Below are 16,099 nucleotides of genomic sequence, written 5' to 3'. Positions count from 1 at the left end.
GTGAGGTTCAATTTCTTCAGATATCTAAGGTTTAATTGCATAGTTACTTTTACTTTAAAAAAGATTATGGGATATTATTTCCTTGTAAAGAAAATCTACTTAAGGTGTCACTAGCATCCTCAAATTTTGTCAATCACTACAGTAATAGAGAATCACAAAATAGTTTGGATTGGAAGGGACCTTCAAAGATCATCTAGTCCAATCTCCCTGCCACATTGCTCTGTGCCCTGTGCAACCTCACCCTGAATACTGCCAGTGATGGGAGACCCACAGCTTCTCTGGGCAACTGGGTCCAGTGTCTCACTGCCCTCATCACAAACAATTACTTTCTAATAGCTAATCTAAACCTGCTCTCTTTCATTTAAAACCATTGCTCCTTGTCTATACAGTCATTGGCAACAAGTCCCTCTCCACCTTTTCTATAGGCCCCCTTTATATATTGAAAGGCAGCAATAACCCTGGAACATTTCCCTCCCCAGGCTAAACAACCTCAGCTCCCCAAGCTAAAGAACCTCAGCTCTTCCAGCCTTTCTTCAGAGAAGAATGTTTCCAGACCTCTGGCCATTTCTGTGGCTTTCCTCTGGACCTGGATGCATTGCTCCAGGTGGGGTCACACTAGAGAACAGCAGAGGAGGAAAGTATCATGACAGTATCTTGCTTCTGTTTGCTTCAGAGTTCCTTTGTTCCTCTACACTGACTTTTAAAGGCTGTATTTGATTTTGTTTCAAATATGATTTGACTTTAGTGAACAGGGTTTTTTTCACAGAATGACTAATGCTGGAAGGGACCTCTGGAGGCTACCTTGCCCAAGCCTGCTGCTTAAACAGGGCCACTTGGAGCCCTGGACTATCTCCAGACTTCATCACCCCTATGGAAACCTGCATTAGCATGTGATCATCCTCAGAGTAAAAAAGTTTTCCCTGATGCTCAGAGGAAACCTCATATGTTTCAATTTGTGCCCATTTCTTCTTGCCACTGGGCACAAATGAGAAGAACCTGGACCCATTCTCTTAGCACCCTTCCTTCAGGTATTTATATAGGTCAATAAGATAATCTCTTCTCCAGGCTGAATATGTTTTCAGTCCCAGCTCTCCCAGGTTTTTCACTTAAAAAAATGCTCCAGTCTTTCTCATAATCCTTTGCAGGACACTGTTCAGTTGCTCTCTATCCCTCTGGTACTGGGAACATATTGAGCTATACTCTTCCTATAAAATTCTATAACCTTTTAAGATATTTAAAGTAAAAGCTAAATGTAAGATGCTTTGGGATTCCTTTTTCCTTTCCTTTCCTTCTAAATAACTAATATTGGATGACTTGTAATATTTTCTTGTAATATTAACTTGATTCTAAGACAGGTCAAAAGATCATGGGAGACAGGTAGTTAAGGTCTTTCAGCCTTCAGGACATTCATATAATAAAGACATCCAGACAAGGCCCCCACTTTACAGTTACCTAGCCTGTGACATACTACTATTTCTGAGACTTTTTTACATCTAAGCCTTTCTGTTGCAATTATCCTACAAAGGAAGAAGACCTGATATGTAGCTCTGCTGCTGCTAACAAAATAATAACCAGACATTTGCAAAAGTGGTGTTGGATTAGTGTCTCCACATAGCTTGCATGCAAGTCTACAGGGGGCTCCAAAACTCTTTGCAGTGATCTGTTTTGGAATAAATTAGTGTGATGCAATTTACATCAAAAACAATTTCTGAGAATATCCATTTTTCTTCCTATACTCAATCAGGAATGGAGGAATGAAAGAAGGGAATAGAAGAAGGAAGAAAAGGATGATAGTGCATTCATTGATTCATTTATCATTTCTTTTTCCATTTTTAGACTGTAAGATTATTTCATCTGCTCTCACATTAATTATAATTAATAGCATTAATAAGGTGCTTAGCCTACATTGAAAGAAAATTAATGTTATTAGCCAGAGAATAATTCTCCAAGGCATGTCACATGCAGTGACATTATAACTGTGAATGCTTCCAACATTGAATTCTGCTATACACACATCAGTATGAAAAAGCAATAGACATACATGATCCCAAAGCTTATCACTAGGCTTTGTATTTTGGATTTTTGACATGGATTGTAATCATACTCTTCAGTATTGGTTTAAGAAGTCACAAACATGAAATATTCAAAGTATTTTATTCATGTGTTTTTTGGGCTTTTCTCCTCCTCGTATGACGATTGCCTTACAATTGAATAATTGCCCAATTTGGTATTGATTCTAAATAAATAAACAAATGAAAATTGAACCATTTTGTATTTAGAATTCTGAGTCTTGAGTGGACTTTTCCATCTTACAAGAAAAGCTTTTGCTTTCTCTCTTGAAAATGTCACCTAAAGTCTTTCTGATTCCATCTGATATCTCAAATGAGGAATAAAATCTCAGTTGCATTCCATGGTTCAATCTTTATGTCTTCATCACTGGTACCTGGTAGTACTTCTACCTGCAACCTCTACTCCTTTTCTACTCCTTTTTTTTTTTTTTTTTTTAAGTAATCCACAAAGGTCTTCCACAACATGTATCAGTCAGCAGAAAACACCGTAAATTTCTTTAAGAACTCAGTGAAAGTTGGTGTATTTTTCCTACCAAAGGTCAAAGACTTCTGATGTTGTTCTATAAAGCAGTTTTCAATACACTCATCTTTTCTTCATATGCTGTGTTGTCTTTAGTTAGAAAGTCTTGCAGCATAGTGCTGTATCTTGGCTATTTTGTACTTATTGTGTTGGGAACTCCCCACATGTGGGGACTCCATTTCAGAAGGCTGATTTATTATCTTATGATATAAGGGAAAGTCCTAGCAAAGGATTTTTCATAAAATATCATGGCTACATTACTGATTTTGCAAATTACATTAATCTATGCATAAATACTAATTTCTTTCAAGTGAATGATAAAACCTCAATTTCTGAAAAGCTCACAGTATTCACTTTTTCATCTTTTCTAGATAATTTTTTAAAACTTCTTCTACTGTGGCATGTTCAGAGGCATTCCCAAGAACATAGTGGTTACTGACACCAGCAGTACAGTGAATCAATCTACTTGCCCTGACATAGCTGATGCATTAAAACTGGACTTTTCAGTGGAGGTTAATGGAAATAAGTACTCCCTTCAACTGAAAAAAAAAAAAAAAAAAAAAAAAAGCTATATAATTCTTCCAGATTCATTTGGAAATGACAGCCATGACTTTTTTTTTTTTTTCCCATCTGGCTAATAATGGAGGAGAAAGTAGCAGAGGAACTAAACACATTTTCTACATCCTGGACAAAATATGCCATCTCTCATCAACAAGATTTTACAAGACGTAACCAAAACTGAGACCAACTGAAAAAAACATTTGTTACTTTTATACTAGTAAATGATAGTTTTGGATCTGTGGATCTGTTTCCTGGTTAAGCTAGCTCTACTGTCCCTGATGATACTGCAATGACCAGGAAAGGACAATACCTGAGGAATCTTGTGCAACATCTCTAAATTTCCTATATTATCATCGTTAAACTTGAATCTCTGATTTAGCCCAAGCTTTTTAAATAGCATTTTTCTGTCCTACAGTTGGTTTATTGGACACATCTCCTAAGAGCCTGTGGTCATTCTGGAAAAGAGCAGTGGTTTTCAATCTGTTACTACCTCTGCATCACTAAATAGCCTGAAACAGCAGCATGTCAGCTACCCTGCTTTCCAACTTGCTGTTTAAACCCTAGAGACACTCTCTGGGACAGCAAGGAAAAAGCAAAATGTAATGGCAGCAGTAAATAACCAATTAGGCTGGAATAAGGTAAATATTGCACAACAGAAAAAGAAACAGGAAATCAAACCCAGACAGTAAAACCAGCTAATGCCCAGTGGATTGCTACAATGCCCAGTGGATGCAAACAGAAATTACAACACATGCATTCTTTTATCTAATGCAAGTACCCAGTTGATCAAATGCTGGTGGGAGCTGACAGACATGGTAAAGTTTCAGGGTTGATAGAACTGGAATAAAACAAAACCTGCTCTCTCTTTACAAAACATGATAAACAAAAAAGTATTGTTCTGTTATCTCCTACATTGAAAGCCCTTCCTAAGCACATTACAATTTCCCACAATGGCTCTCCCCATTCCTGTAAATACTGCAATAAGTACACTACAAATCACTAAGTATGATGTGCTGCCTTTTGCCTACTGTTTCTGCAACTAGACTTCTTGAAGCAAAATATGCAAAGAACACATGTTTAACTGCACATGTAACAGCATAATTTATGTATGCACCAAAGCTAAATATCTGTTTATAGCAATTGAGTCAGAAAGCTTTCTTGAAGAAAGCCAATTTGCATTGACTTGTACTGGGAAGGGAATCAGCTTGGGGTATACAGGAAGGAGGACCATAAAGTCATCTTTGGCACCTACAATTTTGCTACTCTACCATATGATTATTTACAAATATGAACTGTTACTTTTTTTCTCAGGTGATTATCTCTGGAATCAGAGAAACACTTCTATACATCTAGATGTACAGGAAGCCTGTTGAAAGAATTAAGGACCAATTTCTCTCCAGCCTCAGAGAGAATGGAAGACTCTGAAAGGCAAATTCTTTTTTTTGGACTATTCTTCATAAACAGAAGTGGACCTCATCTTAGTGATTTCAGTAATTCAGAGAACTCACTGAAATAATTAGCAAATTAATTTTGCCAACAGTGCATATTATATACTTAATTTTAAAATATTTTGATTCTCATATCATACGGTCACTTTTTAAAATAATAGATTGCTTTATAAGAATAATCTGGATAGGCCAGATGCACTCAGAAGCTCAGAGGGTTGGATTTAACTACTCAGCTTCAAAAGTCCAGTTAGATGTCCACATCTCTAAGTCCATACACCACCTTCACAGTCAAAGAAGGGAATTGCTTTTGTAGGACACAATAAATTTGGTAGTAAAGTAGATATTGCAAAAGCTCAGATTATTGTGCTTTCTAAATGACTGTTTCTTTTCCCTAAGTATAAAGGACAAATATGACAGATATACTAGAAACACAAATTGCTGGTCTCAATTTGGTGAACATGAACACAAGTCATCATGGAATTCCTTCCACTGCTGTTAGAAGCATATGTAACATACCTACACTCCAGTCCATTTCCTCCACTGCATCACCATATAAACCATGCTTGCTCTTTCCTTTGAAATTTTCTGAAGCATATAGAGCAGTATGGACATGAAGATAAGACAGGACGACAAGAAATGGTGTATCAATGTTCCTGGAAAACAAAACAAACCCACAAACACTTAGTGTATTTCATAATAAGATTTCTACAAATAAATCTTTCTTCAACAGAGTTTTTTAAAAAAGCCACCTGTCCCCCCTCAAAAAAACAAGCACCAAACCAAAAAAAAAAAAAAAAAAAAAAGTGAAAAGGAATACTGTAATTGATTGCAGGATAATTCTGAATAAACATACACCCATTAAAAATGCCACTCTTTTTCTGAATTGAAAGAAAAATAAATGACGAAATCTATCTAAATACTATTCGCAATATAAATTGAAAAGACTTGCTGTTCAAAAGCAGGAATCCAGCAGTTTCTGAATACAAACACCTCTCCACATTTTACAAGTATATTTTTAAAAACTTGAATACAATTTCTGTTCAAAAACATACCCTCAGCACTACATATCCATGTGAAACACAATTTCCTTCCTCACAAAGTTATGTGGAAGCTGATCAACTAAACTGTTATGGGGACCTGGGTCTTTATTCTGGACTAAGGTATATGACCAAATCTCTTTTCTTTTAAAGCTCTCTATGTCTATGCATGTGACTCTACACAACCTCAAAGTCACACTAACATAAAAATTTTTGTTCTCAGAGTAATGAACAGTCTCCATTGTCTTCTGTCTACTTCCTAAACAGATACAAAAGAAACAGTGCAATAAATAGACTCTCTGTAAATTTTGCTGTTCATGTGATCTGTCAACACGATATTTATGATCAGTTCTAGCAGGCTGTGAAAGCACAGCTCAAACAAGTACTTCTCCTTATGCATTATTTATACTACTTTACTTAAAATTGTGCCGTACTAGCCAAATTTACTGCTATATGCTCTAACAGCACTTGCAGTACATTATGCATATTGTAAATATCAGCTGAACCACAAAATCACTACCCACAAAACTTGTCTGGATCTCACCTTAAAGCACACAGCTAATTGCAGACTACTTTTAGTTCTATTTACCATATTTTCCATCACCAAGCTGTGGTTGATGATACCTGTGATTCACATCAACATCAAATGGAGACCATGTATTTCCTCAAGCAGTTGGTTCATCCACCCTTTAAAGAGGGGATGCCCAATACATGCACGCTCATAAAAACCACTACTTTAAAATTAACAAAAAAATATGAACATTTAGAACTTGAAAACAAAGTTTTTTAGTAGAAGAGATTAATCTGATATCAATTCTTTCCTCTTAAAGAAAAATAATTAAGTTTAATCTAGTATATTTATGATCCATTTTTCCTCTTTCCTTGGCTGGATCTGTTTTTTACAAGTTGCATGATTAAAGCATTTTTTCTAGCGGCATATACAGCAGTATATAAACACAGAATGGGAATATTGTATCCAAATTACTCACTTGATAAGTGTGTTTCTGATGGGAATTTTTTCTTCATTAAAAAAAAAAATCTAATTTTTTAGGAAACCCAGAAGAAAAACTACATTCTTCACGTGGAAGATGAATAAAAAAGTATTTTAATTCTCTTACAAATATTTGTGCATCATTTCTGTATTGCTTTATTAATATAAAGTACTGATCCAAAAAATTTAAGACATATTTTTCATAAAAGATACACTTTCCACTAAGTTTTTTGTTGCTCTTTGAAAGGTCATATATGTGAGAACTTTTCACAATTTTAGCAACAAATAACAAGAGATCCCTGAGTCAATTAAAAAGGCTGAAAATATCACCTATTGAAGTAAAAAAAGACATATACTTTACTTATTTAATATATACATAAATGTAATACTGACTTTTCACTAGAGAAGTTTACTGCAAGGCAGATAATTTTTGTTTTACAATTCCATTTTTTAGTGACTGGGATTATTGTTGACTTTTTCCTTAAACACAGTTCACTGAATTGAGATTAATATACAAATTCTAGGGTAAAACACCACAAAAAATGATTTTGTATTTTTAACACTGCAGGCTATATTTAGTTTTCATGCAAACTACCTTTTTCTAATGCCATAGAGAAACTGCATTCTCATGTCTGGCTACTTGCTTTGCTAAAAGTATCAACAGCTTCCATTATGAATGCTATTTTCAAGATGTAATAATTCAAGTTTGTTTGTTTGTTTGTTTGTTTGTAATAATTCAATTTTTGTTTGTCGAACTCACAGAAAGATCTAACTTTCATGAAGAGTCATCAAATCAATGACTGATATGGAAGGGCACTACATCATTCTTTTTTTTCCAACTAAAATTGACAACTTTTGATTGACAGCTTGCTGTTGGGTGGAGAAGTGTCTCACCTATTAATATCCTATAAAAGATCAGAGGCAGCTATTTATCTCCTGCCAAAACACTCTGAGGAGAATCACAACTAAATACCTTTACTCTGACCTTGAAAATGGAATGACAATACCAGCTAGTCGGCAGGAGAGAAATTTGACAATAACAGCTTAACTCCTGAACCACTTCAAAAAACAGCTCTTTCAAAAATGTATTTCCACTATCTTTTACACAGCCCAAACACAGAGAATCTCCTTTTCAAAAGATTTGAGATTTTTTTATCCTCACATGAGTCACACAGGTTTTTTCAATTTATCGAGTAGTTAGAGAGATTACATGCATCTGACATAAGATATTCTTCAGGGTGTTTTTAATGGATCTTGAAAACATCTTAAAGCATCACATTGCTGGTGACTCGTCTGCATTGCAAAGTACCAAGTTCTTTTTTATAGTGAGGTGTCTTTATGTTACTCAAGGATTCAGCTCAGGCTTGAGCTATAAAAAACAGCTTTAAAGTGCATGAGAGAGCAATTAAAACTAATCTGACTTTGTGCTTCAAACACAAGTATTTTAACTTTTTTCCTGCAAATCTGTTCTAAATGCTTGCTGCTTTGAAAATTCCTTGGGCAACTGTTTGCTCTTCTGTGCACTTAAGTGGCACAGCTGACACATTGCAGGGAAGGAACACTACCCAGAGGTGCCTGGACAAGCTCAAGAGTTCAGCCCATGAAAATGTAATGAAGTTCAACAAGGCCAAGTGCAAAGGCCTGCACCTGAGTTATATCAATCCCAAACACAAATGCAGGCTGGATGAAGAATAGATTGGGAGCAAATCTGAGAAGAACTTGGGGGTGTTGGTTGACAAGAAGCTCCATATTAGCTGGCAAAGTATGCACTTGCAGCCCATTAAGCTGCTGTATCCCGGGCCTCAACAAAACCAGCATGACCAGCAGGTAATCTTTGAACACTTCCAGGGATGGGGCATCTGCAACTGCTCTACCAGTTCCAGTGCTTCACCACCCTTGGAGTAACGAATTTCTTCATAACACCTCATCTAAACCTGCCCTCTTTTAGTTTAAAACTATCACCTTTCACTATCTGTCCTTATAAAAATTCACGCTCCCTCCTCCTATAAGCCCCCTCAAGGCACTGGAAGGCTGCAGCGAGGTCTCTCTTGAGCCTTCTCTTCTCCATGCTGAACAACTTCAGCTTTTTCAGCCTGTCCTCATAGGAAAGGAGCTTCATTCCATTGATCAATTTCTTTGTCCTCCTCTGGACCCACTGTAAGAGGTCCACATCTTTCTTGTGCTGAGCACCTCACACCTAGACACAGTACTCTAGGTGAATCAACACTGTGTAAACACAAGCAGATAGAAACATAACATTTCCTTTCCTGTAATTTTCTTTTTACTAAAAAAGTTCTCATTCAGTATCCCCCCCAGTGGATAAATTAATTAGTGCTTAATCCCCATGGATGCCTCCTCTACGTCCAGATTAGATCACCAGTAAGGCAGTGCTCTTTGTGACAGCAGTGGATGAATGCATTTCATTAAATCTTCTTGTTCCTGCAGGAGGAAAAGCCAAATTTTGGCTTAGTTTTACCAAAGCAGGACTGTTTTACATGCTAGATTTTGTTTTATTATGACTGCTAACAGTGCTAAAATTCTTGTTAATCTGAATGAATCTATGAATGAATGTTTCTGTCTTGCTCTTTTAAAATACACACCTTCAAACAGAGATGTGATATTTTCAATTTTTTTTCAAAATCAGAAATAGAACTCCAGACTAGTGGGGGATAACTTATAAGAACCATAAAAGGTGTTGAAAATGTAACAGAGGGAGGAGAAAAAAATGTAAATATATAGAAAATCTGACTCTTTCTAGTAGATATTAAAAGTATAATTTGTTGCCTCTGTATCAGCATTTTTAAAATAATTCTTCCATGCCAATAGATTAGATGCTTTTATTTTTCTAATTTCATGCCTTCAATGCTTCCTTTAAATAATTAAGGTAAAGAATTCACATAAATTTTTATTTCCTTCCTATGTAACCTTTTTTCTCCCCTTCCTAAAGAACATTTTGTAGGCATGGAGAAAAAAAAAAATTATCATCTAGCACAAGCATCCACAAAGCTTTGGAGTCCAGTATACAGATCTACTTCTGTTTTAGAAATGTTCCATTCACCATTCAGTCTGCCACTCATTGCAGAACTAGTGAGGACCTTAATAATTCTTAAATGATCTAAAGATTTGTTAAGTCCTATATGAACCCACACCTTATTCCTGTTACCTTCTTGTCCAAAAGGCATAATCAGAGGTCTAAGAGAAAAGGTATGAAGATCTAGTAGAGTTTCTAGAGCTTATAAATTACTACATTTTTAAATATATGTAAACATATACATTATATGTATACAGAGATACACAAATTCTTCTCTATTATTTTTATTTTACTGTAAACTATAAGGAATATTCTTGTAGGATTCATAAAAACACTGGATTTGAAAACTGTATCTTAATACAACATGACAACTGCTAGATCTTAAGGGCTAGCGATACACGGAAAAAATTCTAAACCACAGCCTGCTACAATAGCTAACAAAAAAATTTGAAAAGGTGTTGCAACAGTGTTTCAAAGGCTAAAATAGAATAGATAAAGAGAAAATTTACAATTTATTAACTGTTATAAAATTTAGAACATTATGCAATCTATGATTGGTAAAACTAGGCAAGAAGATTCTTCAAATTCACCTTCACCACAGCTTTTAAATATAATCATGTTAGTATTTAAATACTGTTTTCCAGAAACTAGATTTCATTAGACTTTTAAAAAATATTATTATTACTTGTGATCCGGTATAGGAATTTCTCAGAGAGGTATTCTGTATCACATAGTGGTATTTTTGTGTTGTTAATTTCTGATACGCTAGAAAACAGACTGGCATTTTGCATAATTGGATTTTCTGTGCAGCTGGTCATTGAAAGGCATGCTGAAGATGTATGAGTGACAACCACATTGAATTTAAGATGAAATAAATAGGACCCATTTGACTTTCAAATACGTTGTATTACCAAGAGAGCATTCTGTTAGGTTTACGACATGTAAACACACTTCCTCTCAGGAAAAAGCAATTAGAATTAACATACACAGAGCTGACCTGCCCACTTACAATTAGGGCAAGCAACTAAACTACTACCTGTTTTCACACACCAGATCTGATACTTGTAATTGCATACATTCTTCTCCAGTGCCATTTTTGGACATTGAATTTTGTACTTGCTCTCTTTCAGTCTATTAAGGAACAAACAAAACTTGTAATATGCATGCACTGGACTAAGGAAGATAAAATACAATACCACCTTTCCAAAAAAACAGACCAAAGTAAGCACAACAGCACATAGCTGTACATTATGAAGACATTATAAGACTTTAAAAATACAAATTCTAATGATTATATAGAATCACAGGCCAAAATCCACCATCCAGCAATCTGAGGTAGTAGTTCTGGAAGACCTCTCTCCTTATTTTGCTAGGAACCACAAACTCTCATTTTGTGGTCTATGTGCCCAAACAGCCTCCAGCCGCCTCAGCACCCACCAGTGTTCCTCTGTTCACAGAGAGCAGGTCTGGAAGGACCCCTCCCCAGGTCGGTTCACTCACCAGCTGTGTCAGGAAGTTGTCTTCCATACACTACAAGAACCACTTACACAGTTTCCTGTCCACTGCACTGCATTTCCAGCTCTGGTAAGCTGAAGTCCCCCATGTGAACAAAGGCCAGGAATTGTGAGACTTCTCCCAGCTGCTTACAGAATATTTTGTCTTCCTCTTCATCCTGTCTGGGTGGTCCACGACATACTCCCACCTTGGTATCTACCTTGTTGGCCTATCCTCTGATTCTTATCCATAAACACTCAAACTTATCACCACCATCATTAAGCTTTGGATAATCAAAACACTCCTTACCATAAAGGTCTACCCCACCGCCTCTCCTTTTTGCCTATTCCTTCTGAAGAATCTGATGTTTATACAAGTCACAAAACTGAAAATTACTGAGAAACAGCTAGAAAAGAGAATGTCTGGAAGTCCATCACCTGAACTCTGAAGAACTTCTAGAGGTAATAAAGGCAATAGGAAAATTAACTTACATAAATAAAACATGGGAAAATTAATATATATTCATATACATTGCATATAAATACAGCATAAAAAAAGCTTTACAGGAAATATCAGTGCTGGTGAAGATTGGAGCTTCATCACACATTTATTGTAAAGTTATTTAACCAACTAAAAGACACATGATATCTGATGATTTTTAGTTTGATGATGAAATGTGTATTCAGAACCAGGTAAGAAGAAAGCTTGAATTCTTTAACTTCAGGATTGTTTGCACTCAGGTATAATTGTACACAAGGATTAACAGTGTACATGAATGAGTTTGCTACTTAATGTGTCAGCTAAAGAAAAGGAGACTGTGTGACAAGTTCAATGTTCAAACATGTGGCTAAAGGGCTGAAAGGACTGGAATGACAAGAATGCTGTTAAGCACTGTGACTTTAAAAAATTTTGTGGCCCTTCGCTTCTGCGACCTTGTTACTTCTTAGTGGTCATTCACCTACAAATGGCCAAAGTCAGTGGATTAGTCATAAAAGCAATGGTCTACTGGCGCTCTAACTTCATTCAACAAATTCAACTTAGTTACTTCATTCACCTACAAATGGCCAAAGTCAGTGGATTAGTCATAAAAGCAATGGTCTACTGGCGCTCTGGAGTTAATAGGTATGAACTCTATCATGTCAGAACTAGTGTGTCAAAGCAAATATTGTTTTTCTTGCTCACACTAACACATGGGGCAGATCAGTTCAGTGAATATTAATCCAATTACTCATATCCCCAGAAGTAAGGTTTATGGTCATATACTTTGCTTGTGCATTCATTAAAGGGCACAGTTAAGATTACTCAAATGCCCTAATGCTTCTCAATATTTTAACATGTTTGGATATTCTCTAATATAGCATTGACTATGAAGAGTCAGGGTTATAATTCTCACTGTAATTGCAGCACTCCTGTAACAAAGTTTGTTGTAAATTATGAATATGTGCTATTAACCTTGACTTCAATTAAACATCAGTGTTGTCTGAAAACTACACTGACATTTAGGGCCAAGTGCCTAAATGATGTAAAGTCACTTACCTCTAGCTGGGTCAACAAAGCTATGCTGACTTAGATTATACATTATTTTGCCAGCTCTAAATACTGGGGTCAAACAACAACACTAATCTACATGGTAACACTGTGCACATTACACATATTAATACAGTTAAAAGACTTAGTAGCTTTCTACCATCAATTTCCGTCTTGAACTCACCTACTTTGAGACAACCATTTTATTGTTATGGCATTGAAATTAGTGATACATTCATAGATACCCAAAAGAGTATCACTACAGGCACTTTATATACTTGCAAGTAGTGGAAGAATATACCAACAAATAGTTAATGCACTTGAGAGTCTTTTGAAATCACCAAATGCTTGGTCACTAAGCACATAATCTCTTAACAATTTTCAAATATGTTTGTTCATGTGTTTGTAATAACAAAGTACTTCACTGTTAAATTAGTTACAATGTATCTGAGAAGGCATCTTTATATCTATACCCATCACCAAGAGGAAATGAAGATGGTTTAGTTAATTTATAAATACTTATGAAAATGTTGATTGTTGGGAAGACTTACTCATTTAAGGAAATTTGTTATAAAAAACATTTTTTCAGTATAATGTGCAGAAACAGCCATCAAATATTCATAAGGATGGAAATGATAAAAAATTGCAGTATGAGATCAAGATTTTAGATGAACATTTTTTCTTGCTAACAGCTAGAAGCAGCTGCTCTGTACAGTCATTAAGTCTACAAAATTTAGCTGCAGATTCCTGTTACATGTTTTCATCCAGCAATGACACCATTTGCATGTATCCACAGAAACTAATACTTCACACTTTAAAGACTAGTGATTCAGGGATGTAGAATAGAAATTCAGGATAATAGTAATTCTATATCTTAGAATATGATTTTACCTTGATTTAGTATTTTTAAAAATACTGCAAATTGTGTCAAAAATGGTGGAGAAAAATACACACACATATTTTCTCCAGAAGTTAAATTGATTAAATGTTTTTTCTGTAAATATATTGATTTCTATTTTAGAATATACAAATGTATACATTTTTTACTTAATCCCATTAAGAGCCTTCTGGTGACAATTACGATAAAGTAACTGACTTAGCAAAAATGAACCATGACTTGCGTTTTGTAAACCCAATGTTTAGGGGGCCCAATACGATGACTATTAAAAACACTGTTTTCAAAACACCCATTTGTTTCACAGAATCACAGAATACATCATGGATATAATGGAAGGGACAACAGTGGGGTCATCTGGTCCAACATCCCTCAGGGTCATCCAAGAGAACATGGCACAGTATTATGTCCAGACAGCTCTTACATATCTCTAGTGAGGGAGACTAAAAATCCCTCTGGTTAACTGTTCCAAGGCACTGTCACCGACACAGGAAAGATCTTTCTCATATTCAGCTGGAACTTCCTGTGCATCAGTTTCTGCCCATTGTCGCTTGTCCTATTGCTTGGCATTACTGAGCAGAGCCTGGGTGTGTCCTCTTGACACCTCCCTGCAAATACTTATGTACAGTGACGAGGTTCTCTCTCAGTTGCCTCTTCTTGAGGCTGAACAGGCACAGCTACCTGAGCCTTTCCTCATAAGAGAGATGCTCCAGTCCTTTAATTGACTTTATTGACCTCTGCTGGACCTGCTCCAGGAGCTCTGCATCTCTCTGGATCCCAGAGCCGGACACAACATTTCAGGTGTGGCCTCACCAGGGCTGAGCAGAGGGGCAGGATCATCTCCCTGCTGGCAGTGCTCTCCCTAATGCACCCCAGGATCCCACTGGCCTTCTTGGCCCCCAGGACACACTGCTGCCTCATAGACAGCTTGTTGTCCACCAGCACCCAAGGTCCTTCTCCACAGAGCTGCTTTCCAGCAGCTGTCCTGGTGCCTGGGGTTATTCTGTCCCAGGCACAGAAGCTAGCACATTAATTTCTGAAAATCAAATATTTTAAAAATTACTGTTATAAAAGTGGAGTCATCTAAAATGCCAGTATCTTAAAAAATTAGCCATATGAATGCCTTTTAATGGATGCATCAACTTAATCATGAAGAGTATCTCCCCATTCCAGAAAAGTCATGAATTATGACTCTGCATTTTGCTTTCACAGAATGAAGTCACACCACAAAAAATTATTCATATTTCAAATTACATGACATTCTTAAGAATAAAACATTTTTCATTTTATAGAGAAATAAATTACATACCTGATAGGAGAAAACCAGTCATTCCTACCAACAAGATTAAATTCAGTCATCTTTTAAAGGAAAAAAATTACAATAATATATAATGACATATTCCTTGAGCTCATCAGCTCACTTCTAATTTTCAAAAGCACTGTCATTACGAGATGCCAATGTTAACTTAAAACACAGTTAGAAACCTACCTTTCAATAAACTGCATGGCTTCTTTTGTCAGCCTCTGAGTAAGGTTCTCATAGGACAGTGGCTGCTGGATAATCTGATGGTCCCTCATTAAAAAGCAGTTTAGTTGTCGAAAATTATAGAAGAAAAAAATCAAAACCACAAGTGAAATTGTGATTATTAACAAGAAGTAACCTAATGCTTGGAAGGGTACTTTGAGAAGGCCAGTGTACTGCACTACTGCCAAAGACACAAGGGCAATTCCAGTGATTTGGATTGGGATGACAAGGTCTTTCTGAACACCTTTTAAAAATACACTGCCTTGGCCAGGTTTGCAGTCTCTAAAATTGGTCACGGGAAGGCCATAAAAGTAATCAAATCCATGACTGAGGGGGTGGTGACAGAAGTCATTACTGCTTTCACAGTTCATCCCAAGATGCCACTTTCCTACAAAGAGAGAAGGACAGGGAGTATTTTTGTAGTTAAATCATCAAACTTACTTTTAATGTGCATTACTTCAAACATTAAACCGTCACTATCTGGCTGATATCCCCCTGCTCCCAGCATTTATTGTGTGGATCCCTATTTTCTATTTAAACTTTCTTTGTGCCTCCATCAAAGATTTTTTTTTATATCTCCCTCTTCATCTCAGTTAGAAATAGCTTAACATGGCTGTTGCTGAAGAACGTTAAATTGTGAGTGGGCTAGCAGGTCATTGAAGTGCAACAGAGCCCTAACAGACAGTTAACTTTGGAAACTAAGCATGTGTAGTTGTCATAAGAAAATACTGGTTTTAGCAGCTACTGATTGAAGAGGAACAAATATGGAAGTACAAAATATCTTTTCTGAAGTTTTCTGGCAAATAATTTGACTAGTTAAAAAAAAAAAGACAAAATAATAATAGGAAAACAGTAACAAATAGAAAATAAATCAAGAATAGGAAAATTACTAAAGCATTTATTATTTAAATGATTGCAAAATCTTTGAAATTGCCAATATCCCTCAAAATACACACACACACACACACACACACATATATATATATATATAGTGAGGCCAA

At 36.0% G+C, this 16,099-nt stretch overlaps 1 protein-coding gene across 1 annotated transcript in view; it reads right to left on the bottom strand.

Moving 5' to 3' along the window:
• Nucleotides 1-16,099, bottom strand: part of STS (steroid sulfatase) — a 106,436-nt gene that overhangs the window by 56,165 nt on the left and 34,172 nt on the right. Inside the window, exons 6-7 of the mRNA XM_041472348.1 lie at nt 15,063-15,486; nt 5,115-5,251 (exon numbers count right to left, since the gene is read on the bottom strand). Of these exons, the coding sequence (XP_041328282.1) occupies nt 5,115-5,251; nt 15,063-15,486 (561 nt within the window). The remainder of the gene's footprint in view (nt 1-5,114; nt 5,252-15,062; nt 15,487-16,099) is intronic.

The sequence above is a fragment of the Pyrgilauda ruficollis genome, unplaced genomic scaffold (genome assembly GCF_017590135.1).
Source record: "Pyrgilauda ruficollis isolate IOZ18807 unplaced genomic scaffold, ASM1759013v1 scaffold29, whole genome shotgun sequence".
Taxonomy (NCBI): Eukaryota; Metazoa; Chordata; class Aves; order Passeriformes; family Passeridae; genus Pyrgilauda; species Pyrgilauda ruficollis.
This window is presented reverse-complemented; position numbering and strand designations above follow the sequence as displayed.